Source organism: Stegodyphus dumicola, chromosome 4, assembly GCF_044657685.1.
Source record: "Stegodyphus dumicola isolate Sdum_Otavi_A_Nest chromosome 4, ASM4465768v1".
Classification (NCBI taxonomy): domain Eukaryota; kingdom Metazoa; phylum Arthropoda; class Arachnida; order Araneae; family Eresidae; genus Stegodyphus; species Stegodyphus dumicola.
In genome coordinates, this window is record NC_140771.1 from 51,176,907 (window position 1) to 51,199,164 (window position 22,258).

General features: G+C 32.7%; 1 protein-coding gene across 1 annotated transcript in view; it reads left to right on the forward strand.

Annotated features, from left to right (window-relative positions):
* Drak (Death-associated protein kinase related) overlaps positions 1 to 22,258 on the forward strand; it is a 208,130-nt gene that overhangs the window by 173,019 nt on the left and 12,853 nt on the right. Inside the window, exons 5-7 of the mRNA XM_085814836.1 lie at positions 14,196 to 14,322; positions 17,229 to 17,277; positions 20,771 to 20,950. Of these exons, the coding sequence (XP_085670962.1) occupies positions 14,196 to 14,322; positions 17,229 to 17,277; positions 20,771 to 20,950 (356 nt within the window). The remainder of the gene's footprint in view (positions 1 to 14,195; positions 14,323 to 17,228; positions 17,278 to 20,770; positions 20,951 to 22,258) is intronic.

The window sequence follows — 22,258 nt, forward strand, 5'->3', positions numbered from 1 at the left end:
AAAATTTTTGTAGAAGTAATATTTTTCAGTTTTGCATAATTGTCGTTAAATATGTCAGCCAAAGCTGAATAAAACGATTATTTTTCAAAATACATTTCTTTGATTTTAATAAAAGCAATTTTGAAACGTTGTTCTGCGATAATTTCCCTTACTCTCTAAATTCTATAGCTAGCTAACCGACATGTATGTATATTACAGCTCTGCAAACGGTTTTCTCTTTTATCCCGTGTAATATTATTGTTACGAAATGTATAGGCCCGGCGAGATGGCTTCCCCGCGAAGCAGTTTTAGGGTTGCCATAAAATGGCAAAGTATGTCAGGGTTGCCACATTTGGCGAGAAATCGCCCGTTTTGCGACATTTGGCGACATACCATGGACGGTTGGAGAACTTTCTGGAACGAATTCTTACCGGTTTAGCCCAGAATGTTCCCGAACACAAGCCGAAAGCTATATAAAACCTGCTGGTCCGCAGTCAGTCAGTGTGCCTCGTCGAGAGGGCGAGTGTGTGTGTGCCTCGCGTAGAGTGCGAGAGAGTCAGTATCGAGTTGGTGTCTCATCTAGCGAGTCGATCGAGTTGACAGCCGGGCAGCGAGTGCCGAGTGTGTCTTCGAGTGCACCGAAGGAGTCTCTTAGTGTATCGCGGTTATGCATCGTCGAGAGAGCGTGTTGAGCTCCGGGAACGACTGAACCGAAGAGTCGGGAGCTGTGCTCGTGTGTCGTCGAGTGCATCGTGAGTTGTAGCGTGGAGAATCTCGAGATTACGTGGAGTTCCGAGAACGACCAAGCAGAGTCGGGAGCTTTGCAGTTGTCTCCACCGTTATTGCCTGACAGTGTGAAGGCTGTGTCGCTGATTGTTCCAGCGTTTTTATAGTAGATCTTCGACGACTGTAAAAGTGTTTTGGAGCTGTTCTGATTAATATTGATAAATAAAGTGAGTTTCGATACTTCATCAAGTGTCGTCGTTATTCACTCCAAATCCACACGAACCCCGCACGAACGTGAAGAAAGAAAAACGTAACATTATGAAAGGCCATGTGTGTTAAATCATATCTTTGCTCATTAATGCTTCAATAATTTATCTTGAAGCAATTGTCTAGAGCAAGGCTTCTTAAACTTTTTTCTGTCGCTACCCCTTTTTATTACTGGGATTTTTTCGCAACCCCAGGACCCCATAATATTTACGAAAATTTTGTGGGACCCCATCAGTCGTTCTTCTCTTACCACGAAAGGGAAATTGATTTTTGCGTGTCATTCGTTTTTCACCTCTCGTTTGCGTGCGTTTATTCTACCGGAACCGAACGCGATGTACGGGATAGAAAAAAGAATACTGCCAGTTTTTCATTCCCCATCTCTTAGCTATCCCCCCTTTTTTTCCGGTGCAAGGACGTTTACGATGTCCCTGAACTTTATTTTATTTTCCTCCGCTTCAGTAATTGGCATCCGCTTTTTATTTATTTATTTATTATTGTTATTATTATATACTTGTCTACTTCCCTTGGTTACAACGTTCTCCTGAGTGTTAAACTTTTACACTGGTTTGCAGCCCACCGGCTATTACTGCGGTTTATTGTAATTTCAGAATTCCAACCCCCCAGTGCTTTTTATTGTTGTAATAGGCATTCAAAATCTGAATACATAGGTTTTTCCCAACCACGGATGCTGTTATTTAAAACCTCGAATAGCGCCGTATTCATTTATATAACACTTGAATATAGTATGCAGAAACATTAGTGCGAGTTTTACCGAGCTAAATTAACAAAATACTAAAACTAAATATTAGTGGAAGTTACGAAATATAACGGAATTATTGTTTTTGTAAGCTCAAGATTCGAAGCAGAATTTCTTGCTTATATGAATCCATATTGGAGGAATGAAACGTATTATTTATGTTGAAAAGATTAAAATTATCCGAATCTTGAAGGGGGGGGGGAACCACACCCTTTCAGATTTTATATTACGTTTAAAGGGGTGCTTTTTTAACGTTTTGTGTGTTACCTTTATTTATTAAATTTCATGTTCTTCCATAAAATTCAACTCAACAGCAATATCGCAAAATAATTTAAAAAGAGCATATCTTTAGAATTTGTCTCGCGCGCTTGAAATAATTTTTTCCTCCGTGCAGTGTCGCCATTGCCGGCTTTGAAATCGTTGAGTTTGTTAATCAAAAACACCTAAATGCTTTACAAAATATGAAATAGGTAATAAAACAAATTTCAAATTCCGCCTTCCAGATGCCCACATTCGGGTGGAGACGTACGTTATTCAAAATTTGATGGTTCTAGGCACCGTTCTTTTATCACAATGCGAGAAGCATGCATACATTTATGCAGTTTCTTCATTATTTAATTTCTTTAAATATAATACAGGGCGATAATATTTGGTGGCAACAGTTTGAAAAGTGATTGACTTTTAAAGTTTTCGAGGCAAAATGCCAAAACGAAATTAATAACCCCTCTGGGCTAATAAATAAATAAATTTAAATAACTGCCTTAAATAAATTTATTAATGATATGAAATGGTTTAATAGAAAATTTTCAACATTAAAAGGGCAGAAAATCAACTAACCAATCATAAATTTCCAAATTATTTAAATTTTTTCTTTTTTTCTTCCTTGTTTTCTTATTTTTTATAGACTTTTTAAAAGCTTACCTTTGAAAAACATTTTGTTATAGTTTATTTTTTCCCCAATACATTTTGCAAGATATATATTTTCCGTAGCAATCAATAATTGTTTTATATTTGCTATTTTGTATGCTCTGCCAGAAGCAAAATTTACTTCCTTTACTTTCAGTCCAACGAAATACTTCTTTTAATTAAAAAATTATATTCTCTGTGCAAATCGTCATGCCATTAAAATAATTTATTATTTTCTAGCAGCATAACTAAGCATTTATTACTTTTTAAAATATTTAAGCACCTTGGACAAAAAAAGAGCTTAAGTACATCCCGATATCCGTGAGATTTCGTACTGAGAAATGAATTACTTCATACATTCATAATACGTCATAATAACTCTCCTTCAGCTGTCGCTACCATATTCGGTTGCCTTCTTGACGTCATTCTCTTGAACGTTTTGCCCCATCTGTCCGCGGTTTAATCTGGTATGAGCTGAAAGAATTGGCAAAACAAAACTATTTGTTAATCTTTCTGAGAATTTTATTTTCTTGGAGCTTTTTTTCTGCTTTCCCACTTTTCGCGAAGACTTTCAGCGAAACAGAACTCGTCACTAAATCCTCTAAAGACAGTATTGTAATGTAACTGCTGTTGACAGAATAACGTGTAAAAAAACGGTATAAGTAACAGTTCAATGTTGCCCATAACGAATGCTGATCAAGTCGGGTAAGTTGTAAATTATGAAGAAAGGAAAACACGGGGATTGTTTCGGAGTTGGGCAAAATGTGAGAACTGTTTAAATGTTTTAACTTCCGTGCATTCAGTTTTATAGCTAGGAAAGTATAGAAAAATTAAGTTTTTTAAATGAACGTAATTTTGTAATATGAAAATGAATTATTGAAAGATAAACTAAAAGTTAAATACATATTTCTTTCTTTTTCTTCCTTCTCTCTCTCTCTTTTTTTAAAGTCATAGGAGTTAATGACGCATATTTGTTACATCAATGAATATGTATTGTAAATACTGAGTTTTGTATTTCGAATGCCATGTTATACGAATACGAAGTATGTGAATATCTGAGAAACGGTCTTCTTAAAATGCCTTCCTACTTTTATATGTCTAAGGACCGTTTTCCAAATTACAAATACATTGCGGATGGCTGCTTTTTGGTTCATTTTCTAATGCCATGTAAACATTTAATTGTTTTTTGTTCGGAACTTTGGAATAAATGTGTAAATGTGTGTGTTCCGTTTGTGCGGATTTTGGTGTATGAATGCATACATGTATGTGTATATATAGTACATATACATGGCTATCATTAAGTTATACATCTTGCTGATTAAGAGTAATTTAATGCAATTTAATAATAGAGAGTTATAAAATATTCAACGGAATTTCTATGCTTCGTGAAATTTTATAAGCTTCATTTCTTGAAGACAATCGCTGTGCTGATTTCATTTCGAAGCCTTTTTTCTATACTGAAGTATACTTATAGAATTATTTCACATAATTATGTATGAAAATGCAGTTTTTTATAAACGAAGAGGGGAAAGAAGAGGTTTAGGTCCTTTTCTAATTATTCTTGGAGCATATAAATTTAAAAAATAAATTGACCCAACGTAACACGTTGAGCGCGGCGTTGACAACTGTAACACGTTGAGCGCGGCGCCAGTCCCTGGGTACCGGCAGTGAGTGAACTTTCCGTGTAGAAGGCGTCGGTCCCTGGGGACCGGCACTGAAATTTTCGTTTGGCTGGCGTCGGTCAGCGGGACCGACAGTATTAAAGTTAAAAAGTAAATATAGTCTCAATGAAATGTAATCAAATTTAGTTTTAATGAAATGTATTGAAACATTCTAAACAAAATTACTTAGCTTTACGGCTTAGCTCGCTGCCGACTGAACGGAAAGAACAGCAAATTCGGCGCCGCCCTCAACGTGTTAATACAGATCACTGAATTAAAGTGCTCGGCAAAGGACAGATTAATTAGCTAGTCAATTTTAGTTTTCGTTGAGTAAAAATGAATTCATGTGTATTCTATAGGAAAGAAAATATTGCAGGAAACCCTTTTTCTTTTCTCCCAGTCATAATTTTTTTCTTAAATATTTCAGTCCATTATAATTTGTAATAACTACCAAAAATTCAACTTTAATTGATTTTAATTATTTTCCTTCTGATGAACCCCTTTTTAGAGTGCAGTAGCAGTCGATTAGCATTTGGGGGGGGGGGGGTCATTTTCCTAATTGAATCGCATTATTTGTTTATAGCAGAGTTTCCCCAAGCTTTTCAGTTTTATAACTTCTATGTATATATTGCTGAAGGAGGGAAGCAAATTTCTAGAATTTGTTGTAAATACGGTATCAAAAGTTTGTAGATGTGTAAGGTTATTGAAGGAATAATTAAAACAATAAATTTAATCTGCGTACGAACTCTGAATAATGGAGTTAGTTGTATTGCTTGAAGAACCTTAAAATGAGTACACAGAAAATATTTAGTATAACAGGGAAGGCAGTTTGGTGGAGGATCTGTATTAATATAGTATTTTGATTTAATAGATGAAATTTCCTTGACACAAAAATAAATAAATGAACAAAACTATCGATGTAAAGTTTCTAATTTATTTAACCGGCATTTAAATACTCTCAATAAAGAGCTGCAAAGATTGAATAAACTGATCATTGGTATGTGTGCTTTTATTACACCTTCTGCATTGTAATTACGAGGAACACAATTTGAATCAAAATACATTTGCTACATCTTAAATCCTGGCTTGTTATTTCAAATGAAAATTCTCAAAGCTAAGAAAGCAAGAATAATAGGATCTCAAAGTAAAGAAAAATAGCATTATTACGACAGAAATTTAAATAAAAATGTATTGATTCTAATGATTTGTAGTCTAATTTTACATTACTTTCATTACTATGAAAACGAATGTGAACAATGCAAAACAAAATCTACAAATGGAGCTAATTATTTTACCGGTGTGATACAAATCTTATTCAAAGATGTGAAGATGCAAATTTTATTAACATTTATTTGTACTTTCAAAAGATAAATATTTATGAATTTTTCTGTTGTGAATTCTTGCAATAAGAATGAGCGCTTTGTTTTGTAGTATATATATGGGAACAGTATATTACGTCAAATAACGTTTTGTGTGTTACCTTTATTTATTAAATATCATGTTCTTTGCACTTAAACCATAAAATTCAATTCAACAGCAATGTCGCAAAATAATTTTAAAACGAGCGTATCTTTAGAATTTCCGATACACAGTCTCGCGTGCCGGAGATAATTCCCCCCCCCCTTGTACAGTGTTGCCATTGCTGCTTTGAAATCGTTGAGTTTGTTAATCAAAAGTTCGTTAAAGTGTTGCAAAATATGAAATCGGTAATAAAACAAATTTCAAATCCCAAATTAGGGCTTCCAGATGCCCATATTTGGTGGAAGATCACGTTATTCAAAATTTGATGGCTCTAGGTACCGTTGTTTTATCACAGTGCGAGAAACATTTATGCAGATTCTTCATTATTTAATTTCTTTAAATAATAACACAAGGCGATAATATTTAATGACAATAATTTGAAAATTGAATCAACGCAAAGTGCCAAAACGAAATTAATAGTCCATCTGGGCAAATTGCCCCTTTGGACCAATTCTTTAAATATAATACAGGGCGAAATTATTTGATAGCAACAATTTCAAAAGTGATTCGCCGTTTATAGTGAATCGATGTGAAATGTCAAAACGAAATTAATAGCCCTTCCGAGCTAACGCTTCTTTGGGCTAAAAAGAACGAGCCGAATTCATAATTTTAGCCAGGGAGATGAGTAAAAAATTTTGAGTTTTCGAAATAAAAAGTAAACGTAGAAAAAGAATTTTAGAATATTTTTGAAATAAATTTAATTCTATTGAAATAAATTTTCCACTAAACATTGTGCGAGGCTAATTAAATTTAAAAACATAATTTCCAAACAAATAAAATTGCATGCAGCACTACACACACGCATCATGCATAACATCAAGTTATAAAGGAGTGATACCCATACATTAGAGGGATGTTACAGCACGTATATATAAATTCACTCCCATTTTGTTAAATAATCTGATGTGTACACGACATGACTTCCTTGTACGGAATATTAAATTATACGCACTTTGTCCTGCATTTCATTTAAACGTATCGAATTGAATTAAATCTACTTCGCCGATAGCGCATAAACCACAATAGAATAAATGCATTCTTTAAAATTCACAATATTTATTTACCATAGCGACACTTAGGTGCTAGGTGCACTTAACAGCGGTACATCTCATTCATTTTATAACTCAGAATGCGCAAAAATTAAATCATATGAAGAATTACCTAATCGTTGCCACATGTTCTATTCAAATATTATATTAAATCTAAAGCGATGTATAAAAGAAATTAGACAAATAAAAAAGAAAGATGTTGCAAAGCTTAGTTTCTTTAAATTGGCAAATCCACTATTCTGCTAAATTTCAAATGTAAACAAATATGGTTGCTATGGTAAAAAAAATTAGGCTTAGAGGCACTTAAAAGAACTTTTACATTGTTGATAATTCTACAAATATTGCATGCAGGCTAACTAAAGGCATAAAAAACCTTAACCGGAAGATAAAAACAACATAATTCAATCATTTTTAAAGCAAAAAATGCGCAATTTACCAACTTAAGGGTGATTATAATTAAAGTTGCGATTTCAAAACGCTCTAACTTTAAAACTACTTGTCAGGATGACTTGATAATTTACTAGAACAATCGTGAGGCAATGGAATTGTTTGGTGAAAGAAAAAAGAAAATGTTTCAAAATATATCGGTAGATATTGCTGTTAGTATGCAAATTACTAAAGTCCCAATCACATTATGTTTCGGCTACGCAGGACTTGACGTCGAAAGGGACAATTCTCAGAATCCGCACAATTCCAGGAAACACACACAGCTAGGTTACCATTCTCACTTACTACAAAGAGTTGAACGCCAAACAGTAATCGATTATCGCTCAAATCGGGATCATGTGATCCTTCAGAAGCAGAACTTTCGTCTGGTTGTCTCTACCTGGGACCCGAGACATTTTCGGTGAGGTTTAAAAAAATCCTGCGTAGCTAGGCGGGGCTCTTTTTTCTAGGAATCCTTCCGTTTAGACCAGTGCTACCAGAATCTCTTTCTCATAAAAATCCCGTCTAGCAGGGACTGTAGCCATGTGTGATAACCTCTTAAGACGTAACGTGCGCACTTGCAGACATGGCTAAGACAAAAATGCAGAGCACTAACGACACACATAACATTTTGCCTGAGTGCTTCATCATGACTCTGACGAAGAAAGATCGTGAGAAATATATCTCTAATGAAATTCGAGAAAATAAGTGATTCACATTAACAGAAAATAGTATCGTCAGTGTTTTTCGGATAGAGAAGAATGTTTAGGAAAAGCGCATGCGTGTTAGGTAAACAGCGGTGAATCGTTTGTGAAAGACTGTATTTTTTATTTAATTTCTTTTATACATCGTTTTAGGTTTATTATAGTATTTGAATAGAACATGTGGCAACGATTAGATAATTCTTCAGATGATATAATTTTTGTGCTTTTTGAGTTACTGAATGAATGAGATATAAGGCTGTTAAGCGAACCTAGCGCCAGAGTATCGCTGTGGTAAATAAATATAGGGAATTTTAAAAAGCGCATTTATTCTATTGTGGTTTATGCGCTGTCGACGTAACTAGATTTAATTCAGTTCAATAAGTTTAAATGAAATGCAGGAAAAAATGCGTATATTTTAATATTGTGTACAAGAAAGTCATGTGGTGTACACATCAGATTTTTTTCAATCAGACGGCCTATTGTGTTCAGTTGATCCGCATAGGAATAATCAAACTGCAGCTTGCTATGTATTAAATGGACTACATATCTTTGCAAGTTGACGAAAGTGCTTTTGTCCGAATACTTTTGTTACTGTGTAGCTTTTTCGTCTCTCAAATTTTATTGCAAGTTTTTGGGGTCATTTATCTACCAGTTATGGTAAATTGCTCGTTGGTGCAATTTCCCGCTGGGTGGAAAACAATGGAACGATTCATGATGAGACGAAAAAAATTCGAAACGGATTGAACAAGTCCTTAATCTCTGGGCCAGTCTTCCGTTTTGTCTCGTAACAATAAAAATAAAACCCAAAAGAATAGTTTGAGACGACCTCTGTCTATGCCCTTCCAGTGCGAAATGTTCCGTTTTGTACTTAAGCCCAGATTTCATGCCGTACTATAGGTGCCTTTGTTTTACTCCAAGAAAAACGTAATCAGACAGGTTGTTTAGGTTATCTATTTTTATACCATTCTTTTCATTAGAAGTACGGAAAACACGTAGTATCTTGCGTGATAATGCACCATTGAGTATTTTGTGCGATGTTGCTCAACGGTATGTTAAGAAAGAACAGATCAATATTAAATGTCTGCAGAGCTTCGAAAAGCAAATCTGAAATAAGTTCTCGGCATGGCTATAAACTTCACTTTTATTCAGATGCAATTTCAATGCTTTTCTTAGTAATCTTTTTTTTTTTTTTCGGGGGGGGGACTAGTTAACCATATTTTAATGTGCTGTATGTTCTGAGTGCTTGGGTCACATGTGTTTTCTTCCTTTGATCTTAATTATTCTACCTCTGTATGTTTTGTGAAAAGTTTCATATAATCCTTTACGTAAAATTCTTTCACCTGTATCTAATTTTGTTTCTGAAACGGAACATAGTGTTAAACTTACAAATGAATACTTACATATGAATTTTAAATATTGTAATTTCTGCTTTTTTCAGCTGATTCGAGAAACCAAGTTTCTACTCATTTTATCATACTTTAGTTTGTACTTGTTGATTATTGAAAGCTAGTTACTATATTGATGGATTAAGATTTCGATTCCAGATGTATTAGGGAAGAAAATTTGTTAGTACTGCCTAAATGGAATGGGTGGACTTAGAACCCGCTGATTCTGGGAGTCCTGCGTTGAAGCTAATGTTAGAAGAAGGGTATAGTATCTTCCGGATTTTGTGTATGGGCTTCTGTCGATCAAAACTGCTGTGAATCTTAAACAGATAGCTTCGTGGTATTATAGTCCGTTGCCTTAGGACAGGCAACTAATTTATTAAAGAACTTTCTTTCTTACTCCTTTTTTAATTACTGTTCTTACAATATCAAATCCTGAATTTTTATTGATAAACATTTGCCCAAATCATGCATTACAATCAGTGATAGTATGAAATATGAAAAAAAAATTAATATATTTCTTATTCGACATTTAATTTGCAATTTTAAGAACGATATTTAATAGTTTTTCTGTGAAAAAAGCTGTTGAAAAATTGATGATGAAATGGTGGGCGTATTTTTTTATTTTAACTAGACAGATGGAAAATTGAGTTGCGCAAATGAGACATAACGAAATTAAGTTAAATATAGAACGCTTGTTATGGGAGAGGCGAGAGCGCAACATGGATTATCCCACTTACGGTCGACGATTGGATGCATTTGGTATTGTGTTTTAATGCCTTTTAAAAGTAATTTCGGTAGATTGCGAAAACTACCGCAGAGTTGACCTCTCCCCTTCCTGTGCGATATCTCATGAATACCATTCTCTTCAAAGAATGGTATTTTTGAAGAATAGTTAGTTCAACGGGACATCGCAAATCATGAAAAATTAGCATTTTGGTGCTGCAAATGTACCAGAGGCCAAAAGTTGCTCAAAGGAATAGCGGTTTCTTGTTCAAATGTAAGATTGTTCGCCTGCTTAACTTTTGTTCATTTTGAGATGCATGAGTTTTTATTTTAGTTAATTCGCAACTAGAATCATCGATCTTGATTTGCCATGTTTTACAAAGCGATATACGTTGTTCTGTACTAAAAGGTTTTCCATATCATCAAGACGTATCTTTGAATGATTGTATTGTTATTCTTCTACAAGTATATAGTATTAAACTTATATGTATAGTTTGTCCAAAAAAAAAAAGTATTCAACTTTACTAATTAATGTCTTTAAAGTTACATAAAAGCATATTTCTGATTGTTTATTGTTAACATTCTTTTATTGTAGTCTTTAACAAGGTTTATACTAGTTATTCAATAGAAAATCATATTTCAAAAAACAAATTTGATTAGGATAAAAGCGAACTTTCTTGTAAACGACCTGTTTTTATAGCCCAAAACGTATTCGACTCTGGCCAGTAATAGGTCGTTTGAAGGGTCACAAAGTTTTTAAATTAACACCTGAAAACATTCTTAAATGTTACAAGAGTATTGCCTGAAAGTTATTTGAAACTTTGAGGCTTGAATCATACTCATTTCTGCAATTTTAAACGGAAAATTTAAAAATTTTATTTTAAACGGAAATTTGAAAATGTCTTGGGAAGGAAAAGAAACTACAATTAAGGAAAACTGTAATTAAGATGAAATCATATGTGAGACTATTGCTCAAACTATCAAAAGACCACTTTCAACTGTAAAATACATAGTAAAAAGGCATCTGGAGTCAACAAATTTTGTAGGCAGGACAAGGAAAGGACAATCAAAAACAAGAAGGGGGGGGAAGTTGAAAAAGATCCGAACATTAAGTTGCCCAGAATTGAAACTACTGATTAAGAAAGAAGCTTGTACCCCTTAAAGAGTTTGTTTACGAAGGATGATCAGCTCGAAAACAATATTACATGTCTAAAGTCAGTAGAAAGAAAGGGCTATCATTTGCGAAAAAATATGTAAGCTAGACCCTAGACTTTTGGAAAACAGTTATATTTAGTGATGAAAGTAAATATAACGTATTTGGAGCAAATGATAATCGTAAGGTATAGAAACAACGAAATAAAGGATTTGAATTGAAAAATCTCTGGCATAACCATGGAGGACGTTCCGTTATGGTTTTGGGGGTGCACGTCTTATGGAGGTGTAAAGAAACTACGTTTATCAATGGCATAATGAACCATAAGGTGTATATTAACATACTGAAAACAAATTGACATGCCAATGTTCAATTTATGGTATTATCGACAGATCAGCATAATGATCTGAAGCATAAAGTGCTAAACACCAGACTGGCTGTTGCAGAACACACCAAAAGTTCTTGAAACACCCCATAGGCACCAGACATAAATCCGATGGAACATTTTTGAGAAGAATTAGGTCAAAGGGTCAGAAATAAAGATACTACAAAAAAGAAGTTAAAACAAATTTAGGGGAAGAATGGTATAAAATACAAAGTGATTACACTAAAAACAACCTGTAAGCATGCTATCTAGACTAAAAGCCATAAAGTGTAAAAGGAACATAGTACAAAATATTAATTATAATGTAAATCCTTTTTTGTTCTCATTTTTGAAAAATACTAATAAAGTCTTAACACGTACTTCTTGAACCAATACTATGAAATAAGTTCATTTAATTTCTTTGGAAATGTGCATCAGGCATATCTTCGTTCTGTGATTTTCACATTGTACAAATAAAATTTCTAGTTCGTTGTTTAATGTTTTCAATGACAGATTGTTTAGATCGATCGAAGGTCGAATACGTGTTAGAATAATCGTAAATACACATCCTCGCCGATCATCTTTCTTCTTTTAGAAACTTCATTTCCTGTTTTCGCTAAATATGTTCCCACAAGTCAAAATTTATTCCGATGCAGACACACTTAGCATTAGAAATGACATGCTGATATCTATATTTTATAGTTTACTCATAGTTGAAACTTCAAAAACTCACGGATAATTTAGCGAAATAAATTTTTATAATAGCCATATTTTTATTTAACGAAAAAAAAGTTTCTGCGCAAGATGAAGGGGGGAAAATTATGAAGAAATAGGATTTAATCTGTAAAATGCCAACACTGAATTACTAGTCTTTAATTCTTTCTATCCAGCCAGATGTTGAATCTGGCAATAGACGAAAAAACACAAGTTTGAATTTTCTATTAAACTAGAATTTCAGGAAATATGCACATAGTAGAATGTGTCTCCATATCATTTGCAAGCTTTCTAGAGAATGAGTATGCATTCAAGTCAGAAATTCGCCCTGTACATGTATAGTTGTAGAAATGAATACTAGAACGTCATAAAAAAAGACGTACTTTTACCCTTTACTAGAAACAGATGTATGTAAATTATTGGTAATTTTATTGTTAAATACTTTCTGTTCAGTTGAAGAGTCCGATGTACACTGTTGAAAAAAGGGGGGACAATTCTATATATCTCGTTCTACTGGGCCAATTGATAAAATTCAAGTTGCATTTTTCGTGTCTCGAAAGCGCGACTTAGGATATATATTAGATTTTATATAGCATTGTTCTAACATAGGTATTTTGACACAAAATCGAACCTTTTCTGAAATAACATAACAATTTTTTTCCATATTTCGATTGTACGACTCAAATTATGCCTAGATATGAAATTTTGTAAAATTTGGTGAGAAGTTTACGGAGAAATTCAAAAACGTATCTTGGCGCATTTTTTTTTTCACAGTTTGCGCCAAAAATAATTTACTTGGCGAACTATTTTCCTTTCCCTTCCATTATGGCGGAGAGGAAAAAAAGGCATCTCGTTCCTGTCTTTTTACATAGTGCATTAGCGGAAAAAAAGTGACATCGTTTCCACTTTCAAATAATTTTAACAAAGTGTCTGAACCACATTTGATGTTTTATTGCTTTCAACAAATATGCAATATATAAATTGACGCCAAAAAAACGCGCCAATATATAAATTGACGTATATCTTCAGAAATTTTGAATAAAAAACTGTAATTTTTTGCAGGTGTGCTTAGAAATACGTCTACTTTAAGATAGTGGTAAAAATTTATAGATTATAATTCAAAATTGTTTTGAAAAATTTATAAAAATTATTTTAAAATGCAAATTTAAAAAATAAATCATAAAAAAATGGGTGAATTTTATTTGGAATGAACCTGAATTTCGAAATGTGAAAGGAAGAATCAAATAAGTTTAATAAAAACAGAGAGATTAATAAATATATACCAAACTCAATTTTCATTGAGGAGCTATTTTTTTTAAAAAAACTACTCGCACGATTTTTACAAAACTTGGTAGTTTGGCGTAATTTGAGTCGTAGAATTGAAATATGGAAAAAAATTGGCATGTCATTTCAGAAAAAATCCACTTTTTGTGTCAAACGAAACTAACCTATATTAGAACAATGCTGTATATAAATCTAATACATATCCTAGGTCGCGCTTTCGAGACATGAAAAATGAAAGTTGAATTTCGTCAATTGGCCCAGTAAAATGGGAGATATATATTGCGCTCGCAATGTACTTAACGCAGAGCATTCAAATTTGTCAGTGTACTCTTTATTTACGAGAAATACGTTTCTATATTTATGTGGGTATGTTTTTAATTTACAGTAGTAAAGATTATTTTTTGCTACATTTTCTCTGGTTAATTAGAAATTTTGTTTAAATAAAATTTTTTGATTGTTCAGATTCATTTCATATTTTATTATCATCATCTCTCAAATGTTTTTATGTGCGAATGTAAAATTTTTCTGCATTAAGCTTTGCATTGATTGATTTAATGTTAATTGTCATTTTAGCCTCAGAATCTACTACTGACAAAGCCCTTTCCTGATTGCGAAGTGAAACTGTGTGACTTCGGTATCTCGAGACTCATTACCAAAGGCATTGAAATTCGTGAGATAGTTGGAACACCCGATTATGTAGGCAAGTATCTTTTGATTATTGGAAATTCGAATTTATTATTTTGGTAAATATCAGGCTGAAAGTAGAGAATATCCTTTTATTTCCATCAAATTATTTTTTGATAACTTGTTGGAAATCCTGATGATTATATTGGTAAGTATCAGCCTAAACGTAGAGGATTTAGAGAAATAGATTGAATTATTAAGCTACATTTTCTGTTGCTTATTTTGTATATAGGCCCACCAGCGGGCAAGCGGGAAAGTCGCTGAACGCTGGTAGTTCAGTCCGAGGTTCGAATCCCGCGAACGGGCTGGCTGCATGGAGGTTTTCGTGGTTTTCCCCATGTGTAACATGTATACGAGATAGTTTCCCTTAGAAAGTCCTCCACGAAGGCATTCCTCCCCTTAGGTAGATAGCCCTCAAGGCTTTGCCATAATCACACACAATATTGTGTATATATATATTTTGTTAGAAGAATGTGGTCAGTTTCCTTCATCTCTTGTTGTTCTCTTGAATATTATTATTACTAAATATATCCAAACATGCTGAAGAAGTACGCAGTTACCGTTACGCAAGCAGTTGTTGTGCGAATTAGCATTCAAAGGGAAATATTCAATTGCTCTATATTCTAAAATATATATTTATTCTCTGTGTGTGGGGGGGCTTAAAATAGACATGCAGTCTTTTGCATTGTGGAAGGAAAAGGCGAGGGATAGTTGCATCAAAATTAACATGTAGCATCTTTAGATGATAAAATGTATTGGTTTGTTAATTACGAGGACTGACCTTGCCCGCCTGTCCACGAAGTGACTCTATGACACATGATTGATTATTCCTGGGAAATGGTGTTTTATTTCGTATATTCTGCTCCACTTTTTTTGGGGGGGGAGGGGAGGGGGTATTCTCATGCATTAACTGCTATGCATTTTGTCACCTAGTGCCTCCTGAAATTTAAAAATTTGGCGTTTGTAAGTTTGACTGTATGATAACTATCATTTCAATTAACCTGACAAATATTTTTAAATCTTACTTCCTTAAAAGCAGCAGAAAATTGCAGAAACGAAAACTTGTGTATATCTTAATCACAAAAGCACTATATCTAAACTTGGCACAGAAACTACGAATATGCCCTGGGGAAAAATGTAAAGCTCTGTGAATATATTGTTAGTACTGATATGAACAAATTATTATATATTTCTCGGTAATTGGTATCAGCAGTATATTTTGCAAACTTCCTTTACTGTTACTATAACAATCAATAGTAATAGTTACGTAATAGTAAGACTTTCCTTACTATTATGATAACAATCATTCTGACTTACTGTTTGGTATCTTCACAAGAACTGTAGGTATCCTTTACATCAGGTTCATGATGTCACAGAAACCCATCAAATTCAGTCATCCTGTACAAATAATCAGTAGGCCGTGATCTTTATTTTTGGTCCTACTTGGCCACTATTCATTGTAATAAGTATTCTAGAACTCATAATGACTATATCTTTGTTAAAATGATCTGTCATTTGGCAACAGTTTCAGTGCTGTTTATGAATATCAGTTACTGTATGAGCTGTTTATATTTCTCAAGTACCTTCACATAAAATTAAAGAAAAGAAATAAAAAATCTTTATTCAGATAATGAAGTAAGCTGACTTTAGGGCAAGGTAGCGATCCCATCCAGTGTAACCTAAGAATTTTAAATCGACTTTAGCTTTTTTTTCATTCTAGAGCTGGTTATTTCTTTCTTTTCTTTAATTACAGTGGCCATGTTATGTTTTGAAATATTCCTTCTAAGTGCAGTTGAAGATATCATAATTACCAGCAATATCGGTTTTGAATTCACTGAATGAAAATTATTTAGTATATGTTGTCTATGAAGTTCAAAAACTTCTGTGAATAATAAAACAAATATATGGATTTTTTTTTTTTTTTTTTTTGCTTACACGTGGTTAAAGAAGCAGCCGTGTGCATGGAAACTCAGATATAAGTAATGTTGTTATCAGTCTGCTATGAAACTGCATGAATAACTTTTTTATGGTAAATAAATGTAACTGAAACTGTGGTGCCCTAAAGAATAAGCTTGCTTGAAATGAAATCAAATGAATTAACTTAGCTTTCCTTGTAATTCCTTTTTGGCAGGAATTCAGCTGACGTCGATCTTATCTTGCTAGGTTTTTAGGCCTGTAGTGATTAATATCTGCACTTTAAATGTCTAAACGAAGATGTACGTGGGGTCTTGGGTCACACGATTTCTTCGCTAACCATATAAGGAAGATTTTGTGGAATAGCAAACACAGGTTTATTTCAAGCTGGTGCATGTATTTCAAATTATCTTTGTTAAACTATTTTGTAAATTCTACATCGACTTTATTTGTAAAAGTATACCGAAAGTTTAAAATTCATTCTTAGTGCGGCCTTGAATTTTCAAGGCTTAAAAGATTCATGCAAAGAAAAAGTTTACCAAAAGCTTAATTTTGAATAATATTGTTAATATTTTAAAATCCACAATGGTGAAAAGTATGAAAGTATGCATGAATTATATCCTTAGTCCCCTTCCCCCCAAAAGAAGTTATTTATTTTCAATACTTTGCCATTAACTGCAAGAAAAGGCCTGATTGGGTTGCATTTGACAGTACATCATGCATGCTATAAAAGGTGGTGTATTTTGTTTTTTCCTGGTTAGTTAATCGTCACAGCAAATAGCACGATTTTACATTTGCGATATTTTAATTCTACTGTTACTTAAAAACAACTCATATGGATATTATATTTATATTTGGGTATATTTTGTACATCTGTATATTTTATGTACAAAAAAATTAAAGTTGTAGTTTATATTTATAACTCCTCTTCCTGGCAAAAGAACAAAAATTTTATCTACTTGGCATAGATGTTAAAGCTCCCGCTAATGTGTATTCATTTTATTACAGCGCCGGAAGTGTTGCACTATGAGCCTATCAGCTTGCCCACCGACATGTGGTAAGTGCTTCTTAAGATATTTCCTCTTTTTAGATAAAAATGCTTTTTACCGAGTATATCTCTTCTTCAGATTGGAAAGTCGAATTTAAAAATCATTTATAATGAATTCAGCACTGCACAGCTAGCATTACAGTTAGTTCAATCAAATTGGAAGAGAAACATGCTATGGTAAAATTTAAAACAGGCAAAAAAAGCAACCTTAGTTTAGCATAGATTTTGAATTTGACTCCATAGATTTTGAGCAGTGGACCGAGCATAACTGCGCCTGGGGCAAAATACTTTTTTGGTGCCCCCTTTCCCCGAAAAAAACACAGTGATATGATGAAAATCTTGTTTGGAGCATAGACCTGTTATATACTAGACGGAGCATCGCCATTCAAAACCGGGTGAAAAAGTGGCACAGGAATGAGCTGCAGGAGTTTGGGCATGAAATGGAACTGAATCCAGATTTTGGCGTACTATCGCCATGGCTGGCGATTTTTTTCTCTCTTTTCTCTCAGTTCGAAATGCGAACTTGGAAAGACGTCATTTCGCAGAAGCTGCCGTTGAATTTGCAGAAGAGGTTAGATCGATAAACACCAGCCAAAATTAATAATTTCCCTAAAATTGAACACTTTATTTTAAAATTTAACTTTATTTTAAATTTTAATTTTTAAAATTTAAATAATATTCATGCTGTAGAATAATATTTTGCAATATGTCCATCGGCGTCTACCAAATTTAAAATAAAATTAAAAAAACTGGAGAGAACAAACTAAATAATAAACTAATAACTAAATAATAAATAATAAACTAATAGCAAACTAAAAAATAAATAAGTAAAATAAATAAATAAAAAAGAAGGCTTTTTAGTACTCAGGACAGAATAAAAAATATAAAAAATAGATAACATAAGAAGAATGAGTGAAAACAGAAAATAGTACAAAAAGGAAATTTAATATTAATACGAAAAGGAAATTTAATGTTAATACGAAAAGGAAATTTAGTGTTAATATGGTGTATTACAGAGAACTACAGAGTAGGCAAATCAAAGTGAGAAAGATATTAAATAAAATGAACTAAAAATGAATGTCAATATAGCAGATATAAGTTAAAAGGAAGAGAGAGAGTGGTAAATAATTAAATTATGAAACAAAAAGGTGGTAAATTAAGACTTCCTTTTACTAGCAAATATATATATATATTATGCACGTTGCACAATGTAGTCGCACTTATTTTAAATAATTTTAGAAGGTAAAATTTAAATAATGTTCATTATTTTTAAAAAGAAACTTAAAACTATTAAAGTTTTGAAATTTAACTGCTATATAATTGCTATTTTCTTAATACTTAACAAATTATTAATATTTGAATAAATGCCAGAAACATGATATAAGAAAGAAAATACGTGATTGAAGGTAAACAAATTTGTTATATTTGGATGCAAGAAAAGGATATGAATAAAGTCATTCATGTCCCCCCCCCAAAAAAAACATAATTTTATGCAGTTCTTACACAGTGTTACATCAACATTACCAAGTATTAAATACATACATTACTACTTCGCACATGTCCGCATGAGCAAACGCAAAGAATATATAAACAAACGCATTCAAAGCAGTCTGTTGGCGTATAAAAAATGTCGCCAAAGCAGAATACTAGACTAATTAAAATTATATTGTATTACTAAAATTTTAACATTTTTTTCAGAAAACAGTTATTAGAAACATACATATATATTAAGATACTTTTATTTAAATGTTATTTCAAGTATGCATATATTATATAAAATTAGAAAATCTATTTTTTATTAGAAAAAGGCAAGTAGAGTGGATAAAAAACCCTCTACATTTTATAGAATTAGGTTTTAAAACATTAGAAAAAGCTCAGTTGTGAAATGTTACTCCTCCATCTTTCACATATCTGGAATTACATTCATATGCGGAGCACGAAAGTATCATTTTTGAAGTCCGAAGCAATGCGCTTACACGCAAAACACTTGCTTCTCACAAATTCTCCATAGAACTGTAATGGTAAGGAAGATTCGCGGGAAATACGATCTGGGAAATGTACCAAATGTCACGTGGTTCGTTCACGTGTTCCCCTTCAGGGTTGCCGTTTCTCTCTCTAGTACATTACAGCTCTATGGTTTGGAGACCATTTGGTGCCCCTCTGTGAGCGGCGCAGAGGGCATCATACACCCCCTTGTCCCCCCTCGCTATGCCACTGATTTCGAGGGCGATTAGACACAGGTCTCTCTTCTTTAAGCGGAAAGGGAGAGAATTGCCTTTATCCCTTTCGAAGTTCATTGTTTAGAGTTAAAATAATCGACAAGTGTTGTAGATTAGACAAATCTAACAACTGGCACTACGCCACTGATTTCGAGGGCGATCAGACACAGGTCTCTGTTCTTTAAGCGGAAAGGGAGGGAATTGCCTTTATCCCTTATAAAGTTCATTGTTTAGAGTTAAAAATAATCAACAAGTGCTGTAGATTAGACAAATCTAACAACTGGATTATAAATGATAAGTATACTTGTGTTTATTTGTAATACTGAATTAACAAAAATTCCTTTTACAGCCCTCATCACAGAAAAATGATAAAATGCTTTGTCATAATTTGTGGTTCTTTTGATTCGATAAATGACGCTACGGTTGTTGCATCTCCCCTTTTTTGTTAGTTATATTGCCCATTTAAATTACTTATTTCCTGTCTATGATACCGAATTATTGCTCCGGGAGGGAAAAAAAATAGTGCCATTCTCCCCTAAAATGCACACATGTCTCTGTGTGCATTTTACCTTCTAAATAATTAAACTAAGCGAGATTGAATTCTGCATAAGTGAGATGTATAATTTAAAATTTCAGGTAAACTTCAGTTGGGAGAGTGCGAGGCTGGCTTTAGTGATTGTCGACAAGTTTCCTGTTTCAATATCAAAACAAATGATATTTAAATGATTTAGTGCCATGATATTATTTTGCCAGTAGTTGCTAATTTGATATTTAACTGAAAATTAATCAAAAAGTTTTATTGGTGTGTTTATTTTTTCTTGTATTATTTTAAATATTAGTTTGTAAATACAAGTTTATGTTCGAGATCATAGTTTTACAGAGCATATGTCCATCAAATGATTCATTTCAAAATCAAAATCAGAAATTTAGAATTTGTAAAACATTCTCCCCCTTTTTTTGAAGAGAAGAGAATGATGCAGCTTCTTTAGATGCAAAAGAAATTTAATAGTTAAATGCTAAGGTACCTAGATAAAATTTGCCATTATTGGTTCCAAGATATTTAGAGGGATTTTTAAATTGTATATGCTAAATTTCAGATTACATATCACAGCCAAACTTAAAATTTGAATAATGCGAGTGATTTTTATAAAAGATGTAATGAATTCTGATAAAAATTTCCCATCGTGTATTATTATTTGAATGTTGTATTGTAAAACAATTTGTTTTATCTCATTTTTTTCACATTAATACATCTGATTTAATTTGAATTTATTATATTATAGGAGTATTGGTATTTTGACATATGTGCTTCTGTCTGGTCATTCACCATTTGGTGGAGATACAAAGCAAGAAACTTTCTGCAACATTACTAGAGGAACTCTTGAATTTCCACTAGATTTATTTGATACCATTTCGAACAATGCAAAGGATTTTATTAGGAGATTACTTGTGAGGAACCCAAGGTAAGACGAATACACAGTACTCTTAACCCCCCGAGCGTTAGGGCTTTTTCAGGAAACTGCATAAAAAATAATCGTGTGTACTTACCAGGTCTGTCGCAAAAACGGCAAGTATTTTTACTCTACTTCAAGAGTGGGCCCCCCTTACCATGTGGATATAATTAAGCTAATTCTCCCCTCCGTTGAATTTAGCGAGTGAAATTAGTTTTTCTCCCTATGGTACCTTCATCACAGGACTGTTTGCTAAAATGGTATTTTATCTCCTATTTGGCTACTTTATAATTTGCATATTGACACATATGCTGTATATTACTCGTACCTTAATCAAGATATGTGCCGAATACAGAAAGTTAGTCAATATACATCAGTAAGAGAAACTACATAAAATGCTTTAAATTTCCAGTTTCTTTAAGGAATTGCTTCGATAATGGTGAAAAATTAATCTAGCATTTTTTATCGCTATTTTCTGAGAAAATACTTTTTAATATACAAAGGGAATTTGTGAGAATTTTTTTCTCTCATGTTCCGATTTTTCGAATACAAATTATTCGCAACTTATTTTAATATTATATTTATTTAATTTTCAAATATTATAGGTTCATTCCAGTTTAAAGTATTAGATTTAAATAATTCTTTAGATTGCATCATAAATTTATTAGTAGTTAGTTATTTATGACATCGTTTTGAGTTGTGAGAAATAAATATTGTAATCGCAAAAAATTTTGATTTTCATATTTCAAAGGAAATTTCCATTTTGACTAGTTCATCATGACGTTTACAGGTACATATGTCACATAACTTAACTTCAACATAAAATGTTGAAATTTTATATTTGGGACTTATGACTAGTTTTAGTGCGACCGTATGTCCATACGTATGTATGCTTGTATATGACATAACTAAAAAACGGTTAACCGTAGAATGTTGAAAGTTTCTGTATGGGATTGGTATAACATCTAATTGTGTACCTCCCTTTTTTATTGTAATCGGTCGTGCCAAAGGAGCATTTTTAAATGGAAGCTCATACCTCATTTTCGAACGAAATAGGTTTAAATGAAGTTCAGCAAAAATTCTTTTTAATTTATTTGGCGTACAAGGAAGTCATGTGGTGCTCGCATCAGATTTTTTAAGATGTTTCAAAATAAATAAATATATGGTTTGAATATCAAATGATCTCAAATATATGAGCTTTATTTGTTTATAAATATTTTACAAGAAAAATAAGAAGTGATCTAAATAGCATATCTTGAAGAGAAACACATGAAATACATTTTTAAAGCAAAATTTAAAGAATAAGTGATTAAATTTTCT